Raw genomic sequence first — 22,998 nt, forward strand, 5'->3', positions numbered from 1 at the left:
AATCTGAAAAGATACATACACCTAGCAAGGAGAGGGGATTCAGAGCACCACCTAAATGAGCTCCAGAGATGGGCACGAGCTGCGGCTATCAGAGCAAACCCCAGAGACGGGCATGAAACTTTAAGGCTGCTGCTACAGACACCAGGAAGCCTGTGTGCAAGCACAGGTCACTAACCACACCTCCCCTCCCAAGACCCTGTGCAGCCCACCACTGCCAGGGTCCTGTGATCCAGGGACAACTTCCCTGGGAGAACGCACGGCGCACCACAGGCTGTTGCAATGTCATGCTGGCCTCTGTGGCTACAGGCTCACCCCACATTCCGTACCCCTCCCTCCCCCAGGCCTGAGTGAGCCAGAGCCCCCTAATCAGCTGCTCCTTTAACCCCGTCCTGTCTGAGCGAAGAACAGATGCCCTCAGGTGACCTACATGCAGAGGGGGGGCCAAATCCAAAGCTGAACCCCCGGAGCTCTGCGAGCAAAGAAGAGAAAGGGAAATACCTCCCAGCAGCCTCAGGAGCAGTGGATTAAATCTCCACAATCAACGTGATGTACGCTGCATCTGTTGAATACCTGAATAGACAACGAATCCTCCCAAAATTGAGGCTGTGGACCTTGGGAGCGACTGTAGACTTGGGGTTTGCTTTCTGCATCTAATTTGTTTCTGGTTTTATGTTTATCTTAGCTTAGTATTTAGAGTTTATTATCATTGGTAGATTTGTTTATTGATTTGGTTGCTCTCTTCCTTTCTTTCTTATATATAGATATATACTTTTTCCTTTTTCTCTTTTTGTGAGTGTGTATGTGTATGCTTCTTTGTGTAATGTTGTCTGTATAGCTTTGCTTTTACCATTTGTCCTAGGGTTCTGTCTGTCCATTTGTTTTTTGTTTTTTTTTAGTACAGTTTTTACTGCTTGTTATCATTGGTGGATTTGATATTTGGTTTGGTGGCTCTCTTCTTTTTTCTTTCTTTGTTTTTTATTACTTTTAATTTTTTTCTTTTTTTAATATATTTTTAATAACTTTATTTTATTTTATTCTTCCTTCCTTCCCTCCTTTCTCTCTCTCTCTCTCTCTCTCTCTCTCTCTCCCCTTCCCTCCCTCCCTCCCTCCCTCTCCCTCTCTCTCTCTCTCTCTTTCTTTGCTTTCTCCCTTTTCTTCTGAGCCGTAGGGCTGACAGGGCCTTGGTGCTCCGGCCGGGTGTCAGGCCTGTGCCTCTGAGGTGAGAGAGCCGAGTTCAGGAAACTGGTCCACCAGAGACCTCCCAGTTCCACATAATATCAAACAGCAAAAGCTCTCCCAGAGATCTCCATCTCAATGTTATGATCCAGCTCTACTCAACGACCAGCAAGCTACAGTGCTGGACACCCGATGCCAAACAACTAGCAAGACAGGAACACAACACCACCCAGTAGCAGAGAGGCTGCCTAAAATCATAATAAGGTCACAGACACCCCAAAACACACCACCGGACGTGGTCCTGCCCACCAGAAAGACAAGATCCAGCCTCATCCACCAGAACACAGGCACCAGTCCCCTACACCAGGAAGCCTACGCAACCCACTGAACCAACCTTAGCCACTGGGGGCAGACACCAAAACCAAAGGGAACTACGAACCTGCAGCCAGCGAAAAGGAGACCCCAAACACAGTAAGTTAAGCAAAATGAGAAGACAGAGAAATACACAGCAGATGAAGGAGCAAGGTAAAAACCCACAAGACCAAACCAATGAAGATGCAATAGGCAGCCTACCTGAAAAAGAATTCAGAGTAATGATAGTAAAGATGATCCAAAATTGTGGAAATAGAATGGAGAAAATACAAGAAACGTTTAACAAGGAGCTAGAAGATCTAAAGACCAAACAATGATGAACAACATAATAAATGAAATTAAAAATTCTCTAGAAGGAATCAATAGCAGAATAACTGAGGCAAAAGAACGGATAAGTGACCTGGAAGATAAAATAGTGGAAATAACTACCACAGAGCTGAACAAAGAAAAAAGAATGAAAAGAATTTAGGACAGTTTCAGAGACCTCTGGGATAACATTAAACGCACCAACATTAGAATTATAGGGGTCCCAGAATGAGAAGAGAAAAAGAAAGGGACTGAGAAAATATTTGAAGACATTATAGTTAAAAACTGCCCTAATATGGGAAAGAAAATAGTCAGTCAAGTCCAGGAAGCACAGAGAGTCCCATACAGGATAAATCCAAGGAGAAACATGCCAAAACACATATTAATCAAACTATCAAAAATTAAACACAAAGAAAAAAATATTAAAAGCAGCAAGGGAAAAACAAAAAATAACATACAAGGGAATCCCCATAAGGTGAACAGCTGATCTTTCAGCAGAAACTCTGCAAGCCAGAAGGGAGTGTCGGCCATATTTAAAGTGATGAAGGGGAAAAACCTACAACCAAGATTACTCTACCCAGCAAGGATCTCATTCAGATTCAATGGAGAAATTAAAACCTCTACGACAAGCAAAAGCTAAGAGAATTCAGCACCACCAAACCAGCTTTACAACAAATCCTAAAGGAAGTTCTCTAGGCAGGAGACACAGGAGAAGGAAAAGATCTATAATAACAAACCCAAAACAATTAAGAAAATGGTAATAGGAACATATCGGTAACTATCTTAAATGTAAATGGATTAAATGCTCCAGCCAAAAGACATAGACTGGCGGAATGGATACAAAAACAAGACCCGTATATATGCTGTCTACAAGAGACCCACTTCAGACATAGGGACACATACAGACTGAAAGTGAGGGGATGGAAAAAGATATTCCATGGAAATGGAAATCAAAACAATGCTGGAGTTGCAATTCTCATATCAGACAAAATAGACTTTAAAATAAAGACTATTACAAGAGATGAAGAGAACACTACATAATGATCAAGGGATCAATCCAAGAAGAAGATATAACAGTTGTAAATATTTATGCACCCAACATAGGAGCACCTCAATACATAAGGCAAATGCTAACAGCCATAAAAGAGGAAATCGATAGTAACACAATCATAGTAGGGGACGTTAACACCCCACTTTCACCAATGGACAGATCAACCAAAATGAAAATAAATAAGGAAACACAAGCTTTAAATGACACATTAAACAAGATGGACTTAATTGATATTTATAGGACATTCCATCCAAAAACAACCAAATATACTTTCTTCTCAAGTGCTCATGGAAGAGTTTCCAGGATAGATCATATCTTGGGTCACAAATCAAGCCTTGGTAAATTTAAGAATATTGAAATCATATCAAGTATCTTTTCGAACCACAATGCTGTGAGACTAGATATCATTTACAGGAAAAACTCTGTAAAAAATAGAAACACATGGAGGCTAAACAATATGCTACTAAATAACCAAGAGATCACTGAAGAAATCAAAGAGGAAACCAAAAAATACCTAGAAACAAATGACAATGAAAACACGATGACCCAAAACCTATGGGATGCAGCAAAAGCAGTTCTAACAGGGAAGTTTATAGCAATACAATCCTACCTCAAGAAACAAGAAACATCTCAAATAAACAACCTAACCTTACACCTAAAGCAATTACAGAAAGAAGAACAAAAAACCCCCAAAGTTAGCAGAAGGAATGAAATCATAAAGATCAGATCAGAAATAAATGAAAAAGAAATGAAGGAAACAATAGCAAAGATCAATAAAACTAAAAGCTGGTTCTTTGAGAAGATAAACAAAATTGATAAACCATTAGGCAGACTCATCATGATAAAAAAGGAGAGGACTCAAATCAATAGAATTAGAAATGAAAAAGGAGAAGTAACAACTGATACTGCAGAAATACAAAGGATCATGAGAGATTACTACAAGCAACTATATGCCGATAAAATGGACAACCTGGAAGAAATGGACAAATTCTTAGAAAAGCACAACCTTCTGAGACTGAACCAGGAAGAAATAGAAAATATAAATAGACCAATCACGAGCAATGAAATTGAGACTGTGATTAAAAATCTTCCAACAAACAAAAGCGCAGGACCAGATGGCTTCACAGTCGAATTCTATCAAACATTTGAGAAGAGCTAACACCTATCCTTCTCAAACTCTTCCAAAATATAGCAGAGCGAGGAACACTCCCAAACTCATTGTACAAGGCCACCATCACCCTGATACCAAAACCAGACAAAGATCACAAAGAAAGAAAACTACAGGCCAATATCACTGATGAACATCGATGCAAAGATCCTCAACAAATTACTAGCACACAGAATCCAACAGCACATTAAAAGGACCATACACCATGACCAAGTGGGGTTTATCCCAGGAATCCAAGGATTCTTCAATATACGCAAATCAATCAATGTTTTGATAAACCATATTAACAAATTGAAGGAGAAAAACCATATGATAATCTTAATAGATTCAGAAAAAGCTTTCAGCAAAATTCAATACCCATTTATGATAAAAACCCTCCAGAAAGTAGGCATAGAGGGAACTTACCTCAACATAGTAAGGGCCATATATGACAAACCCAGAGCCAACATTGTTCTCAATGGTGAAAAACTGAAACCATTTCCTCTAAGATTAGGAACAAGACAAGGTTGCCCACTCTCATCACTATTATTCAACATAGTTTTGGAAGTTTTAGCCACAGCAATCAGAAAAGAAAAAGAAATAAAAGGAATCCAAATTGAAAAAGAAGAAGTAAAGCTGTCACTGTTTGCAGATGACATGAGTCTATAAATAGAGAATCCTAAAGATGCTACCAGAAAACTACTAGAGCTAATCAATGAATTTGCCAAAGTAGCAGGATACAAAATTAATGCACAGAAATCTCTTGCATTCCTATACACTAATGATGAAAAATCTGAATGAGAAATTAAGGAAACACTCCCATTTAGCATTGCAACAAAAAGAATAAAATACCTCGGAATAAACCTACCTAAGGAGACAAAAGACCTGTATGCAGAAAAGTATAAGACACTGATGAAAGAAATTAAAGATGATACAAACAGATGGAGAGATATACCATGTTCTTGGATTGGAAGAATCAACATTGTGAAAATGACTCTGCTAGCCAAAGCAATCTACAGATTCAATGCAATCCCTATGAAACTACCAATGGCATTTTTCAGAGAACTGGAACAAAAAATTTCACAATTTGTATGGAAACACAAAAGACCCAAATAGCCAAAGCAATCTTGAGAAAGAAAAATGGAGCTGGAGGAATTAGGCTTCCAGACTTCAGACTATACTACAAAGCTACAGTAATCAAGACAGTATAGTACTGGCACAAAAACAGAAATACAGGTCAATGGACCAGGATAGAAAGCCCAGAGATAAACCCATGCACATATGGTCACCTTATTTTTGATAACGGAGGCAAGAATATACAATGGAGAAAAGACAGCCTGTTCAATAAGTCGTGCTGGGAAAACTGGACAGCTACAAGTAAAAGAATGAAATTAGAACACTCCCTAACACCATACACAAAAATAAACTCAGAATGGATTAAAGACCTAAATGTAAGGCTAGACACTATAAAACTCTTAGAGGAAAACAGAGGCAGAACACTCTATGACATAAATCAAAGCAAGATCCTTTTGATCCACCTCCTAGAGAAATGGAAATAAAAACAAAAATAAACAAATGGGACCTAATGAAACTTAAAAGCTTTTGCATAACAAAGGAAACAATAAACAAGATGAAAAAACAACCCTCAGAATGGGAGAAAATATTTGCAAATGAAGCAACTGACAAAGGATTAATCTCCAAAATATACAAGCAGCTCATGCAGCTCAATATCAAAAAAACAAACAACCCAGTCCAAAAATGGGCAGAAGACCTAAATAGACGTTTCTCCAAAGAAGATATACAGATTGCCAACAAACACATGAAAGGATGCTCAACATTACTAATCATTAGAGAAATGCAAATCAAAACTACAATGAGGTATCACCTCACACTGGTCAGAATGGCCATCATCAAAAAATCTACAAACAATAAATGCTGGAGAGGATGTGGAGAAAAGGGAACCCTCTTGCACTGTTGGTGGGAATGTAAATTGATACAGCCACTATGGAGAACAGTATGGAGGTTCCTTGAAAAACTAAAAATAGAACTACCATATGACCCAGCAATCCCACTACTGGGCATATACCTTGAGAAAACCATGATTCAAAAAGAGTCATGTACCACAATGTTCACTGCAGCTCTATTTACAATAGCCAGGACATGGAAACAACCTAAGTGTCCATTGACAGATGAATGGGTAAAGATGTGGCACATATATACAATGGACTATTACTCAGCATAAAAAGAAACAAAACTGATTTATTTGTAGTGAGGTGGATGGACCTGGAGTCTGTCATACAGAGTGAAGTAAGTCAGAAAGAGAAAAACAAATACCGTATGCTAACACATATATATGGAAGCTAAAAAAAAAGGGTCTGAAGAACTTAGGGGCAGGACAGGGATAAAGACACAGATGTAGAGAACGGACTTGAGGACACAGGGAGGGGGAAGGGTAAGCTGGGACGAAGTGAGAGAGTGGCATGGATATATATACACTACCAAACATAAAATAGATAGCTAGTGGGAAGCAGCCACATAGCACAGGGAGATCAGCTCGGTGCTTTGTGACCACCTAAAGGGGTGGGATAGGGAGACACAAGAGGGAGGAGATATGGGGATATATGTATATGTATAGCTGATTCACTTTGTTATAAAGCACAAACCAACACACTGTTGTAAATCAACTGTACTCCAATAAACGTGTTAAAAAAAATAAATAAAACTTAGATGTAACACACAAAAAAAAGATACATGCACCCCAATGTTCACAGAAGCATTATTTACAACAGCCAAGATATGGAAGCAACCTAAGTATCCATCAACAGATGAATGGATAAAGAAAGTGTGATATATACATATATATACAAATATATATGTGTATATATATATACATACATACACATACACATACAATGGAATATTATTACTCATCCATTAAAAAAAAGAAATCCTGCCATTTGCAACAACATGGAGGGATCTAGAGGGTATTATGCTTAGTGAAATAAGTCAGACAGAGAAAGACAAATACTGATGTTATTACTTATATGTGGAATCTAGAAAATAAAACAAATGAATGAATATTACCAAACAGAAACAGACTCACAGACATAGAGAACCAACAAGTGGTTACCAGTGGGGAGAGGGAAGTGGGGAGGGGCATGATAGGGGTAGGGGATTAAGAGGTAGAAACTACTATGTATAAAATAAAAAAGCAACAGGGATATATTGTACAATACAGGGAAATGTAGCCATTATTTTATAATAACTTTAAATGGAGTATAACCTATAAAAATATTGAATCACTACATTGTACACCTGAAACTAATACTGTAAATCAACTATACTTTATTTTTTAAAAAAAAGAATGTAGGCACAGACCTACTAGAGAATGGACTTGAGGATATGGGGAGGGGGAAGGGTAAGCTATGACAAAGTGAGAGAGAGGCATGGGCATATATACACTACCAAATGTAAGGTAGATAGCTAGTGGGAAGCAGCCGCATAGCACAGGGAGATCAGCTCAGTGCTTTGTGACCACCTAGAGGGGTGGGATAGGGAGGGTGGGAGGGAGGGAGACGCAAGAGGGAAGAGATATGGGAACATATGTATATGTATAACTGATTCACTTTGTTCTAAAGCAGAAACTAACACACCATTGTAAAGCAATTATACTCCAATAAAGATGTAAAAAAAAAAAAAAAAGAATGTAGGTCTGGGTGCCAGGTAAGATCATCCCCCTCTCCTGCCTCTGAGGCACTGTCAGGGGACCTGCCACCATGGCCGCCATCCTCAGGCCCTTCTCAGAGGCCTGACCAGGGTGAGCTGAAATGATGGTTTGGGCCAGGTTCCCCATTAAGCCTTTGCTTCATCTTTTTTCCTGCAGAAATTCGCTTGCTGATTTTTAAATAAAAAGGGAGGGTTAACAAAGTCTTCCAAGGAGCAAATTAAAAAAAAAAGTAATATTAAATGTAATTTTAATGTAAATATTAAATGAGGGACAATGATATTGGGGCTTATGTGTAAAGCCCGTAAAATCTCTTTTGAAAAACAAGTTTGAAAACCAGTGGAATAGATTGATAAATTGCTATACACACAATGTACACGAATACCCATAAATCACACATTTAGGAGTGTGTGTGTGTGTGTGTGTGCGCGCGCGCACATGTGAGTATGTTTGCTACTGTGCCTATGAATGTGAGAATGTGAATTACCAAAGACGGCAAGAGCTGCAAGAATGCAACTGAAGCAGTGATATGGGGATCCACCAACCCCAATATCTCCTGGAAAATTAATTATAGGTGTTTGGGGGTCTAGAGGACTGTGTGCAACTGGTATCCAAATACATCCTTCCCCATCATCCTCGCACTAATTTAGCAAGGATGTCCCAGGCACTCTGCATGCCTAAACCTCTTTAATCCCCACAACCCTTTAAGGTACACCCTGTTGTTATCTGTCAGGGATACTGGGGGACTCTGCTCAGATTCCCTTTTTCTGGCTAAAGCACCATCCCCCAACTCCTGGGAATACTGGATACTGAGGGTCCCAGCTATCCCTCTACCGTGGGGAGCTGCCTTGCCCAAGGATACACCCCTCCTGGGCCCATCCATGGCCAGTGACTGGCTGGTGAAAATATCCAAAGGCTCAGGGCCCGTGCCTGCCTTTGGATAACTCGGAGGGCCATCCCAGCTCCAGAGCTCCTCTAGGATCAGCTGCGTCCTCAGTTGCAAACTTCAGATCAACTTCTTGCTCTGCCCAATCCTGCCACCCTCACTTCCTTACACTATATTTCCTAAGCTCATTCTCCCACAAACCTTCTGCATGTAAGACTCTGTCCCTGAGTCTGTTTACAGGGAGCCCAATCTAAGGTGTTATCCCATTTTATAGATGTGAACCTAGGAAGTCTGTCTCCAGAGACTGTGCTCCTAAGTATTTCATGCTATTGTCTCCTAGGAAGACAAAAGTGGGCACCTCCCCCTCCCAGTCCTTTCCCCGCCTTACCCCCACACCCAGCTCCCCCTCCAGAATTTACACTGCTCTCTCTAGACTCCAGGTCTCTACTCGCTGTGAAAATTAATAAAATTTCACTAAATTGTCCTCGGGAGGCCAGAAGGGGGAGCTCTCACACACAAATCACTCACTCATTATATTCACCCTGTCAATATACATCCCAACAGGAAGAGACATGCTTTGCATCTCTGGCAGGAAGTAACCCTACTTTAATACCACCAGCAGGAGGAAAGAAGATTTCTCCTTGCCCGGCAACAGCTCAGTCAATGAGAGACTGTCACAACTCAGCCAATAAAAAGCCACTATACTTCGAACTCTCAGTTTCCTCCAATGGATTTCTGTTTATAACAGCCCCTCCCAACTTCCCCTTCTCCTCTATAAAAGAGTTTCCTCTCCCTTGCTGAACTGGACTTGTAAGTGGTTTGCCTTAGCTGCATGTCCTGAATTGCGATTCTTTGCTGCTCCTGTATAAACCCATTTTGCTGGTAAAATAACTGGCTGCTTTGTTTTAGTTTAACGTTACCAAATACTGGTTTAAGCAAGAATTCTAGGAAGATTGAATTCCATTGAGAAAAAAGAAAGGGGGTGAGGGTGTGTTGCAATTCCATGAGAATATGGAGTTTTTCAGCTTCTTCCACCCGCCTTGCTCAGGGGTGGCCATTAGCCAGGCGGGCGCAGAGTGTGTCTGAGTAACCTCTGCTCGAGCACACACAGGCAGAGCCGGCATCCATCAGTGTTCAAGGCTGTGCAACTTGTCAGCTGAAATTTATGTCAGCTGTCCTCCCCTGATCATAGAAAACTTCCCTCCTGCTTAGCAAGCTCACAGGCTAACATACCTGGACACACACTGAGGGGGTATTCTGGCCTAAAGCAGAGAGAAATGCATGGGATGTATTATGGACCTCTTCAGATGTTTTCCATACAGGATCTGGGTATATCTTTATCTAAGGATTTTCCTCAATAGTGGGAATATCACTAATGTTTAACTACATTACTTACTTTAAAATGTTTGCTCACTATTTATACTCTCAACATTTAAAAATGTACATTCTTAGGTTTCTGTATGAAAAGGCAACCAAACTTTTGCTGGGCTAATAACTATTTGGTTAGAGATAGCTTGCAAATACTACAATTTCCCTATAAAATTAGTTAGCAAATTACTTATGATATCTTTACAAACACTTCTGAAAATAATTAATAAATATTCTCATAATAAATAATAGCTTTAAAATGATCACACCTAATGGGGAGTTATTGTTCAATGAGGACAGAATTTCTGTTTGCGAAGAGGAAAACATTCCGGAGATGGATGTCTTGATGGTTTCACAACAGTGAGAATATGTTTAATGTCACTGAATTGTATACTTACAAATGGTTAAAATGGTAAATTTTATGTTATGTATATTTGATCGTAATTTTAAAAAAAGGAAAGATGGGGTTCAAAGAGTGAGAACCACTGCCACAGAAGAAGCTTTATAATGTGAGGGATCAAAACAAATGGTTGGAAAGGAAATTTTTTTCTTTTTTAAAGAGCACATCTGAGCGTGAAGTATAAGTGCTTACAGTACTCCACAGGCCTGTCTGAATGATGAAGTTACGGGTGACTTGATTTTCTTTTTGGTGCTTGTCTTGTGCTTTTTACATTTTCTATAATGAACGTGTATTATTTTAGTAATCAGAAAAAGAAATATGTGTGTGTGTGTGTATACACACACATGAAAAAGAGGGTAGTAAAATACCCTCCCTCTCCCCAGTCAGGGAAGAAGTGAGTCAAACGTAAGGTACTGCTTACTGCTTCCAGGATAATCTAGCCAAACTGAGATGTGTAGAACATTCCTCCAGATGGCAGCAGCTGGGCATCAAGGAGGGTCCCCAACTAGAAATGAGGGGCCAGGGTCCTGGCTTCAGCCTTATTATTATTCAGCAGGCCCTCAAGGGCCGCGATCTCCCCACCTGGAAAGTGAGGTGGTGGGGGTGATGGTCTCATTGGTTCATTTCAGCTCTGTTCACCTCTGGCTGATTCTTTTGCCCCCTAATGGAGGAGAGCTTGTATAGGTGCAGGATGACACTTACACGTGAGGGTCTAAGTTAGAACACCTGTGTCCAAATCCCAGCTCTTCTCTCAAGAGCTCTGTGACCTTGGGTAAACTATTTAACCTCTCAGTTTCCTTGCCTGCAAAATGGTGATAATAACAGTCTCCACTGTGTGGGGTTATATTAGTTTAGCAGGGCTGCCGTAATGAAATACCACAGACTGGGTGACTTAAAAAGACATTTCTTGTCTCACAGTTCCAGGAGCTAGAGGTCCAAGATCCAGGTGTCAGCAGGGTTGGTTCCTTCTGGGGGCTGTGAGGGAGAATCTGTTCCCCAGCTATTGGTAGGTTGCTGGCAATCGTCAGCATTCCTTGGCTTATAGAGGCGTTGTTCCATCTCTGCCCTCACCTTTGCGTGGGGTTCTCCCTGTGTGCATGCCTGTCTCCAAATTTCCCCTTTTTATACGGACACTAGTTGTATTGGATTATCCTACTCCAGTATGGCCGCATCTTGACTAATTACATCTATAATGACCCTATTTCCAAATAAGGTCACATTCTGAGATACTTTGCATTAGGAGTTCAACATATGGATTCTGGGGGGGACACAATTCAACTCACAACAGGGGTTATTATGAGAACTAAATGAGATAATACATCTTAAATGTATTAAATGCCTAGCATTTAATACATTAAATACCTAGCAGAGTACCCACCATATAGTGAGCACTCAACACTGTTAGCTATTCCTATTATCATGACATTTGTCATTGCAGTAATGTTACTACAACTACCATGTCATTGAGCCCTCGCTTTGTGTGTTTCTCTCAGGGACCCGGACACAATCTGAACATAGGGCTCTGCTGAAGCTCTCATAAGATGATATACTCCCCCACACTGCTTCTCATAAGGAAACAGCTATTTTTTCCCTGACTTGAGGAAATCACACTTGCAAGCTTTGGAAGACTAGGCAACAATTCAAACAAATTGCTAAACCACATTATTTTGATCTTTCAAATTTATCTAACAGCAGAAGGAGTAGGTTTCTTCCCCGTGCTGTACATTATCTGCAGTCACTTGTAATTGTGTTTAAATAAACGGGGGGAGAGCGGCCAAGCAGCACCCAAGAACACAGGATTTGGAGACACTTGCATTTAGAATCAGAAGACCTAGGATGTAGATCTGAACAAGGCTCACCAGCTATGCACCGTGGGATCCAAGCATAGCTTTGCCTTGCTGAGCTACAATTTCCTAATTCATTCAGTCAACAAACATGTGTTTCACAGACTAAGTGCCAGTATGATATAAGGCACCAGGGGTACAAAGAGGATTACAGGCCCCAGTCCCAGGCAAGGGGCTCAAAGGCTCACTGTCCAGTGGGAAAGGGCAGACGGACACATATATAACCCAGTGCAGAGAGGGGACCATAATATCCTCCACTATTAACATGGGGAGAGTGGTTCCTGCTCTCCCTCCCCTGCATCTCCTATGGTTGTTTGGACAGTTTTACTCCTCCGGCCTGGCCCAGGCCTGGCAGATAGGGGGTGCTGGGAATGCTAGCTGCATTAATAGACCTGACACCTAAATGGTTAAGAACATGGGCTTGTGAGCTGTGACAGGGCGAGAGAGAGGCATGGACATATATACACTAACAAACGTAAGGTAGATAGCTAGTGGGAAGCAGCTGCATGGCACAGGGATATTGGCTCGGTGCTTTGTGACCGCCTGGAGGGGTGGGATAGGGAGGGTGGGAGGGAGGGAGACGCAAGAGGGACGAGATATGGGAACATATGTATATGTATAACTGATTCACTTTGTTATAAAGCAGAAACTAACACACCATTGTAAAGCAATTATACCCCAATAAAGATGTTAAAAAAAAAGAACATGTGCTTTTGAGTCAGCCAGATTGGGCAGCTTTGAATAAACTCTGTCACTGGCTACCTATAGGATGCTGGGTAAATCATTTACCTGCTCAGCCTGTTTTTGTTTTTGTTTTTTTTTTTAATAATGATATGGTCGCTGATTATCTAAATCATCAACTCATTTACAAATATTTATTAGGCACCTACTATATCCCAGGCACTCAGTTCTAAGTCAGAGATACGGCAGAAAACAAAACAGACAGTGTATAAGTAAAACAGGGCACACGTCAAGTGGGGTAACTATTGTGAAGAAGAACGAAAGGGGTGAGACTGCAATTTTAAATAGGGTGCCAGGGAGGCCACTGCGAAAGTGACATGTGGACAAAGATGTGACACTGGTTAAAGAGCCAGATGCAGCTCATTGGGAGGAGCGCTCCTGGCACTCAAAATTACACATCCCCTGCTGGGTGGCTGTTCTGAGCATCACATTCAAGAACGTGTACAGTGCTCAGGATGGTGCCTGGGATACAGTAGGAGCTCGCATGATGTTAATGAATGTATTGCATTGAGGAACGAAGGAGATAGAGACCATAAGTGTACCCTGAGCACAGGGCAGTCACATCGAGGATTATTATTATAGTTGTTTATTACTAGCAATTAATTACCTCTAGGAAATGCTCCTGACAGTCTGAAGTCACAGAGGGCCCATGAGCAACTCCCCCTCCCTCTCAGGCTCTGGGACTTGAGCCCTAGAGAGATGCTGATGGGAGAGACTGGGGAGGGGGTAAAGGATGGGTTTCTCATCCCATCCCAGCAAGAGCCCCCCATCCTTACCCCAACACACACACACGTCGGGGAGATTTCCACAACCTGTGTGAAACAGTAACACCAGCTTCAATTATCAGAGCAATAACCTGGGCATTGCTATCAGCTGATTCGAGAACTATAGACCCTGTTAATACTTCTGCTGTCAGTTCTGATAATTTATTGGGTAGAAAAAGTCTTTTTAGTTTATAGAATCCTGGAAGGCAGCAGAGTAGGAGAGTGTGACAGAATTTCTCAATCATGTGCAGATTCAACCCCACAAAGTTAACTCAAGGTTACCAGTGTTTACTGAGCATCTTCCAGGTGTAAAGCAGTAGACGAAGTACTGTGGGAACCAGAGGGGTGAAAAACTGTGGTCGCTACAAATCTGGGAGCTGCTAATTCATTGGAGGATATGAATATGGCTCTCCCACAGGCTGACTGCAAGAGGCAGGGGTAGGAGCAGAGTGCAATGGCATATAAGGGACATGAGTCTGGAACCCTCTACCTGGTGTGGGGGAGGTGATGGGGGGATTGGTGCTAAACTTAACACAGAGATAACAATTAGCTTACAGTAAAAATTCCCTCTTGAAAATGTTTAAATTTTCTATAAAGACACATAGGTGTCTTAGATTGGGTCCCCTAGAAGTACTGCCTAGGACAGGGAATCGTGTGCAAGCGATTGATTAAAGACATGTTCTCAGGAGAAAACTGTAAGTGAGAGAGGAAAAGGGAAGAGGCCAAGCTCCGATGTGTTTTCAGGCGAGGCAAGTCTCAGCCTAATCGTCCAGCGAGCCCTGGAGGCGAATCGCGCTGGTGTCATACCACCACACCAGCCAGTCGTCGCTGCAGGCTGCTGGGGGGTGGGGTGTGAATCCCAGGCACCTCCAGGCCTGAAGGCTCCAATCGCCCAAGGTGTGGGATATTAGCAGGGGTACCTGCACAGCTGGGGGATGGGCAAACCTCACCAAACCCCTAAAAGGGATCCCAGAAGGTCTGGCTGGGCACCAACAGCATCTGCTCCGTTACTTTTTGTGTATGATGCTGAGTGATAATTCTTAGGGCCATGGGACTTTGAGTGGCATGGAGCTAGACTAAAGGGAGGAACAGAGGGAAGTCTGTGAGCAGATGCCTTCCACATTTAAGGTGACTATCAAATCCTCAGAGTGAATGTCAGCAGCAGGTAGAGAACTCGATAGTGTTCCTGCAAACTTAATACAAGCTCATAGATTTGTTTATTGTTGAGAGAATTAAATGAGATAATGTATGTGAAACAGACTGGCACTTAGGAGGTAGAGAATGATTGTTGGACTTGATTACGAACATTCCTTGATTAAGACCCACATAAACTGTGCTTTGAAAAATCACTATTGTAATAGCAGTGGTAGTAATAATAATAATAGTAATGATGATGATGCAGTTATAGGGTGCTAAACACAGTCGTTAATTCTCATATCAACCCTATGAAGTAGATTATATTTCCCTGCATAGAGGAGGAACCTGAGGCACAGAAAGGTAAACTATTTCTTTGAGGTCACACAGGGAAAGTGCTGGACTGGACTGTGGCCTCCTTTTGCCTGACTTTTCAAATCTGCATTTCCTATTACAGTTTTCACTGGCCATGCCCTAGGAAATGTGCATTTTATCTGAGTTTGTGGATGGGCTGCTTAGCCAGGGAATAAAGGGTGAGAGATTAGGTTTCCAAACCAGCTCCTATGTTAACTTTGTGTATAATGCAATTCCAGTGGAACTCCCTGGGTCTGGGATGGGGTGGAGACAAGTGGGGTGCAGAGGAAGTTCTGGAAGGGTTTGCTGTTGATCTTGGGTAACAGCCAAGAAAGGCTCATGAAAGAGGGTCTCTTAGAACATAAAACCCTGAGTAGCGTTGGGAGCTAGCACGAGGTCACTGGGACAAGCCCCATTTTCTAGGACATGCAGTTGGCACATCACACTCGTACCACGGCAAAGCTTCTGACAAGCGCCCTAGTGATTGCGTCAAGGATAAAATCGAAACAGGTGGAATCATGAGAGTCCAGGGGATGGAGTCATGACTGGTTGAATGACCAGCCCCCAAAGGGGTCAAATCCTAAATTGGTAGGGTTTTCTCTACCTCTGGATGGAGCTCCTAGAGCTCTGTTTCTTGTCTCACTCAAATTCAACCTAAAAAAAAAAATCTATAGGCTAAATGATGATATCAAATATAAGGCACGAATGGGTGGCTGGTGGGAAGCTTCTGTATTGGAGAATAAAACCAGGACCCCAAAAGATCAGAGAGGCAGGAGAGATGGGCCGACTTGAACAAGATGATGTTTAACTCACTCGTGTGTGTGTGTGTGTGTGTGTGTGTGTGTGTGTGTGTGCATGTGCGTGTGCGTAGTGTAGCTTCCTATTTGATAAAAAATCAACTGCACAACTTCAGGGTCACAGTAGGGCCAGGCAACAGTGGTTGTGAAATAAATGGGGCTTCAGCCAACACACGATCTCCCTGGGATGAGGAGCTGGTTGGCTTCCTCTAACCACCTGGTTCCAAGAACTTAGTGTCTGCAATCCCAACCAAACTGAGCTTACTCTAGGATGTCCTCTTTTCAGGTAAAATGTTAGCGGGGGAGGGGGGGCAGTATTTGAGTCTTAGCAGAGATAGTTTTTTAAAAATCTTGCATAAAAACTTGAAGTTTAAGGGACACACTGGCAAAGGCTGGATTCCCGCTCTTCAGCAACAAACACAAATAGATCAATAAACTCTGAAAACTGCCACCTGCTTGTCTTCATCACCTTCCTGGTGAGACCAATTAGCGATAACAGCTTTCAGAGGTGACTGCCTGAACCTAAGGCTGCAGGCCTCTCCTGACAGATGTTAAATTGAGATGTCCAGACTCACAGCTGGTTGAGAGAGGCTGGGCAGAGGATGAAGATAGGGTCTATTATTTGGAGGAACTCATGGGTCACCCTCTTTGCAGCTGTGACTGCTTCTATATGAGGTCCACCCATAGGGAGTGAGGAGGTGATCACAGGAAATAGTTTAGCAAGAATGGGCCCTCTTCTCACAATCAAAGATATTACCAGAAGCCCTTTCAATTTCTCTATGGCCAGGTGCTCTCGGAAGCCTCACAGCCCCCAGCCAAACCTGGGGTGCATACTCTCAGTGACTTCCCAGAGAAACTATTACACACATTACACCTTCACAATAGGGTATAATGAGATTCTATTAATTTAGCCTCTGTCATAGGCACCACGAAGTAAATATGGTGTCGTTTAAAAAGACAAGCCAGAAGAAACATTTACTAAAGGGGGAATACTGCTGGTTAGAGCCATTGTATCTTGGTCTGACATACTCAAAGGATGTGTCCATTTTGAGATCTGGTACATCACCTTTTTTAAAAGAGACTTGAAACTGGGAGGAATTAAAAAATGATCACCCAAAGAAAGTTTAAGCTTTGATTTTTTCACCTGGAAACTTAGCACATGTTCTGAAGCCAGCTTTGAAGGGTTATGGATATAAGCTTGTGTTGAATTTAGTGCCTCTTTGGTAGAAAAGCCTACTTGGAGGAGTCTATTAAGCCACAGTACATGGCCCTGAGTGCTGGGGAGGGGGGAGCCTGGCACTGTACCCTTGCTCCCCAGCACATGGCACAGGGAGAACCTATAGCACAGGCACCTTGCAGTTACCCACACATGGAATTTTGCTCACTGAACTGTGAAAATCGAGGACAGCTCCTTGGTCTTTACTCCCATAAGCAGAATGAAGCTCTCCCTCCAAGGGTGTTGGGTTGACCTTGAACAGTGCCCAGCAATTGTTCATTTACTGTCTCTCCCTGACTGGGCAGGGAGCCCTTGAGGGACAGACCATGTTATTCCTCTCTATGCTCCCAGCACAGGGTCTGCTAAGGAGCGAATGAATGGAGGAACAAATACATCTCTGACAGGTTTAAAATCAAAAAGTGTGTGTGTGTGTGTGTGTGTGTGTGTGTGTGTGTGTGTGTGTGTGTGTGTGTGTGTGTGTGTGTGTGTGTGTGTGTGTGTGTGTGTGTGTGTGTGTGTGTGTGTGTGTGCGTGCGTGCACGTCAACATCCAACAGAGCTCCAAGCAATTCTCAAGGCTGTTACTTGAGACTCACCGGGACTGCTTGTTAATAATGGATATGTTCTGGTGCTACCTCAAAGCCACTGGATCAGAAGTTCTGAGGCAGGGCTAGGAAATCTGAATTTTTAACGAAGCTCCCTGGGAGATTCTCATATACATAGAAGTTTAGGAATCCTTGCTCTAGATGAACGCTGCTGAGCTGGGATTCTCAGAATGCTCTGGGCTTTGGAGACCTAACAGCCAATTCGAGCCTGAGTTTCTGTCACATGTTTGGCAGAAGAAGGGTTTCCAGGTGAGAAAGCATTCTGAAATCTGCAGACCAGAGAGAGGTAATGACAGGGCCAGAACTCAGGGAATCAGAGGTGGCAGGACCCCTAGGCCATCAGTGTGTAGGTGGGGACACAGATCTCGTTCTCAGTGTTCTCTGAGGAGGGTAGCTGGGAGGAGAGCTCCTTAGAAAATACAAGAATGCTGGGCCCCAAGCTAAGCCAGATTCCTGATCTGGGATGCCTGGAAGAAATGTCTTCTTCAACACGCCAACCGGCAGCCACAGGCCCAGCTCCTACGCGAGAGTGCATACTGAATCAATTGAAATTGAGTCATGGATATAATTAATTTAATGCGTTTAAACGATTTTCCGTATAGTAAACATGCTGAATGAGGGTGACCCAGAATAAAGTGTCTGCCTGAGAGTGGAAAAATGGATACCGTGTGTGCTGTATAATGAAAACCCTTCAGCAAACAGAAAATGCTTCAATTTATTTCTACCTCCTGTTCCTTTCCTAACTCTTTATTTATGGCTAAACTTGGCCTTCCGTGGTCTCCTTGGATCACAGGGACACTTTTTATTTTGTCAGAAGATGGTCTTTTTTCTCTGATCAGAAGACAATTTTAATGAAACCTGTCTACAGCCCAGTGACAAGCACATATTAATATGTGACAAAGGGGATAAGGAGGAAGGGAAAAAAACCCTGAAGAAATGTTTCACTATTACAATCTCTTTCTCAACTAACGGAGGACTTGTACAAGGAGAAGGGAGAGGGCATGGAGTATGGTTGGGGCAGGCCCATCGGAGCCACCGTCCTGCCTGAATCAAACCTTCTTTCCGTGTGACTTTGAAACTCCCCCTCTGTACCTCAGATACTCATCCACAACCCAAAGGGGCTAAATCTGAGGATCTCTAAGATCGCTTTCAGTTCTGACATTTGCTGAATTATGAGTCACAAACCAGAGCCGGCAAAAATATGTGTCAAGGAATTTCCCATTAAAAAGAAACTCATCTTCAAGCTGGGTAAAGCATTTCAGGCAGCCTCGTCGAATTGCTCATCAAGTAGGGGTTACGTATTATTTGACAGCACTTAGGAGTAGTTATAAATGATTTCCACCTGAGGTACATCAGGCATCTAGACAATACGCCGAGTTCTAGGATTATGAGAGGCTTCCTAGATTCTGTAGCTCTCTATCCGGCCATTTCAACTTGGGATGCTATGAATTCATTCTATAAAATAAGAAACAAAGTGTGACAATGACCTGAAAAAGTGTATCCACACTTTGAGACAGCTTTATCACAATGCGACCGGTGGGACCTCTGGCGAATCCCACCCCTCTCTAAGGACCAGTCTCTGAATTTGTAACATGGACAGAAAGGACTTCCGAGGTATTTGGTGCTCTGTGGAGCCTTTCTGAGGGAGGGGTATCAGGGGCTGTGGGGCGGGACATGGAGGGGGCTGATCAGGCAGGGCTTTGGGCTCTTCTTCCATTCACTGGAGAATCTCCTTAATTTATCTTATACACCAGGCACTAGGTAAAATTTTATAACAAAAGGTTCTGAGGATAAAAAAAGAATTTTTGAAACCACTGGGCTAAGGAAAGTTGTTAAAGCTTCTAGTCTGAGTCTAGTCTAGACATGTCTTTTGCTGATGACTAATTAGAGCCTTTACTTCTAAACTGTGGAGCAGATGCCCAGGTCTCAGGTCAAGAGAGGCTCTATTCAGGAATGTAGAAATATCCTTCTTATAGCAAACCTCAATGCTCCCCAACGCCCAGAGCAGTGGTTCTCAAACTCTAGTGTGCATTAGAATCACCTGGAGGGTCTGTTAAACCACAAATGGCTCGACCCCAACCCTGGAGATTCTGATCCAGTGAGTCTGGGGTTAGGCTCAGGAATTTGCATTTCTAACCAGCTCCCAGGAGATGCTGGTACTACTGGTCAAGGCGCACTTGGAGAATCTCATTGGCCTTTAAGATAAAAGCCAGCCTCCTTAGCTTTTCCCTACAGAACTGGGCCCCAACTTACCTTCCCAGTCTCATCATCCTCCCGTCCAATATTCCCGACAAAGTAACCGTACCTGCTGCACGCGTGCATCTTTCCCGTGCTCACCATGCCCCATCTGGCCGGACCACCAGCCCCTCTCTGCATGTCTAAGGCACAGCTCAAATGCTGCCACTTCCAAAAAGCCTTCCATGACTATTTCATCAAAGGTCACAGAAATCCCTCTGGGCTCACACAGTGTCTCCTATGGTGCTGAGCACTTTTTTTTGTTTGTTTGTTTGTTTTTGCTGTACGCGGGCCTCTCACTGTTGTGGCCTCTCCCGTTGCAGAGCACAGGCTCCGGACGCGCAGGCTCAGCGGCCATGGCTCACGGGCCCAGCCGCTCCGCGGCATGTGGGATCTTCCCGGACCGGGGCACGAACCCGTGTCCCCTGCATCGGCAGGCGGACTCTCAACCACTGCGCCACCAGGGAAGCCGGTGCTGAGCACTTTTAACCTCTTCCTGTCATGTGAGTCCAGGTCTCAACCCTGCATCTGGACCACAGGCTCCAGGACAAGGAGCCCATTTTACTACCTTGGCGTCCACACCACAGTCTACACTCAGCACCTGAACAAGCCCTGGCCTGTCAGACCAACAAAGCAAGCCTGAGCGTACGCACAAAAGAACACGGACATGTAAGAAATACACAAATCATCTCATCTTATTTACTTCCAAGAGAGACTGATTCTCTAAATGACTCTTCAAATTAGAACAAAGGACAGCACTTTAGAGTCCATTTCAACCTATTCTTTAAGCAAATTTTCCTTATTTTCTGGGAGCAGAGTCAGTGACAAATACATCATCATGAGACATGAATAACTACCATTTATGGCCATTACCAGAAGGTAGTGTGATGCAGCAATTAAGAGCTAGACCCAGGTTCAAATCCCAGCTCTACCTCTGATTAGCTGTGGTACTTAAATGCTCTGAGCTTCAGGCTCCTCACATTTATGGGATGATAATAGCACCTACTTCCTACAGATGGCATACGGACGCAGTGAGACCATTATTAACTACAACCACCACTAGCATTTACTGAGTGCTTACCCGGGCCTAGCATTAGGCATACATCATCGAGCTAATCTACATAAAGTGTACCCACGTTTTGAGACAGCTTTGCCACAATGCTACTGGTGGGACCCCTGGCAAATCTCATCCCACTCTAAGGCTCAGTCTGTGAATTTGCGCCATGGACAGAAAGGACTTCTGGGGTATTTGGTGCTCTGTGGAGCCTTTTTTGAGGGAGGGGTCTCAGGGGCTGTGGAGAGGGACATGGAGGGGGCTTAGCACATATCTAGCACATAATGAGCATTCAAGAAATAACAGTGATTCTTATCACGGCTAATTTTCCTGATTTCCGTGCAAGACAGATATTATTATCCCCATTTCCCAGCTGAGAATCTTGAAGCTCAGAGCAAGTAGCTTGCTCAACAAACACTAGCAGTTTTTAATTTGTAACAGCTAATCTTTATGACTACTTTGCCAGGTAGGTATTATTCCCATTTTGGGGATGAAAACTCCGTGGTCTGAAGATGGAAACTTGAAAGTGAAGGCTCAGGATTTGAACCTGACTTTGGGTCTAGAGCTTCTGCTGGCCCACCCCACCCCTCCACCTGGTGGATTCTACCTGCTCTGTGTGCGGTCAACTCACTATGGCCTTTCTAATCCATGAGTTATAGAGAAGCAGTTTCTCAACATGTCAGAGAGCGTTACCGCATGTGCCCGTTTCAGCAGCCCTGCAATCGTAAAGCCCACAGGAAGTTATTTCAACAATTGAGGAAATGGACTGTATATCAGAGGGCCTGTGACACAGCCCCTCTCGCCTTGTATGTCTCTAAGGGGCACTAAGGAAAGCAGAGCCCAGGGGCCTGGGACTGACCGTGACCCCGAAGAAGTTGGTCTCGTTCATGGCGTTGAGGATGATCCTGCCCAGTGTGTGGTCCGTGTAGTTGAAGTCCTGGATCCGCTGGTGCCGGCTGCTGGCGTGCAGCGTCTCCATGGCCCTCTGCAGCGTCTTGGCGATGACCCAGATGCCATCGTAGGCGTACCCATGGAACTTGCTGGGCCCCACGCCTGACCGCTTGTTGTTGTACTCTCTCTCATACTGCTGTGGCGTCTGGAAAACAAGGAGACCAGGGGACACCAGGTTATAGCCAGCAGGGACATCAGGCACACAGTGCTGAAAGCTGACACTCCCCAAAGCTTACTGTGAGCCAGGCACGGTGCTAGGCTCTTAAATGTGCATTATCTCATCTAATCCCCACAACAACCCTGTACGGTGGTACTATTCTTATCTCCATTTACTTACAGATGAGAAAATTGACTCAGGATCCTAAGTCAACTTGCCTAGGCCCAAGTGAGTGGTGGGGCTGGCATCTGAACCCTGGCTGTCTGCCAAGACTAGGCTGAAGGAAAAATGCACTCTAACCAGGCCTCCCCCTGACATTTGCAGGGCCTAGAGCTAGAGCATCAGTGAAGGCCCACATACCATATGTCTAAATATTAAGTTACAGGCAAGCAAACCAATTGTTCAGTAAAATATTTTCTATCTTTCCATCATAACGGGTTAAAGGAAGGTAAATATACCTTCCTTAGGATCTGGAAGGCCAAGTTTGAATTCAGAACTCTGGGGCCCCTCAGAGCTTCAGTCTGGACACAGCAGCACGGGGGGCTGACCTTGCTCTGTGGTTCACCCACCCTCTTCTCTTCCCACCTGCCTCCACCCCACAGGCCAGCCAAGCTCAGTCCACACTTCCTCCCCCTTCCAGCATCAGTAGCCCCTTGACAACCCCAGAAGCTCAGTCCTCCCTAAAGAGGCTCTTTGGACCCTAGATGTGGTTCCAGG

At 43.5% G+C, this 22,998-nt stretch overlaps 1 protein-coding gene across 1 annotated transcript in view; it reads right to left on the reverse strand.

The window, feature by feature from the left end:
* Positions 1-22,998, reverse strand: part of GABBR2 (gamma-aminobutyric acid type B receptor subunit 2) — a 366,883-nt gene that overhangs the window by 123,312 nt on the left and 220,573 nt on the right. Inside the window, exon 7 of the mRNA XM_033858335.2 lies at positions 22,033-22,269. Within this exon, the coding sequence (XP_033714226.1) occupies positions 22,033-22,269 (237 nt within the window). The remainder of the gene's footprint in view (positions 1-22,032; positions 22,270-22,998) is intronic.

Source organism: Tursiops truncatus, chromosome 6 (genome assembly GCF_011762595.2).
Source record: "Tursiops truncatus isolate mTurTru1 chromosome 6, mTurTru1.mat.Y, whole genome shotgun sequence".
NCBI classification, from domain to species: Eukaryota; Metazoa; Chordata; class Mammalia; order Artiodactyla; family Delphinidae; genus Tursiops; species Tursiops truncatus.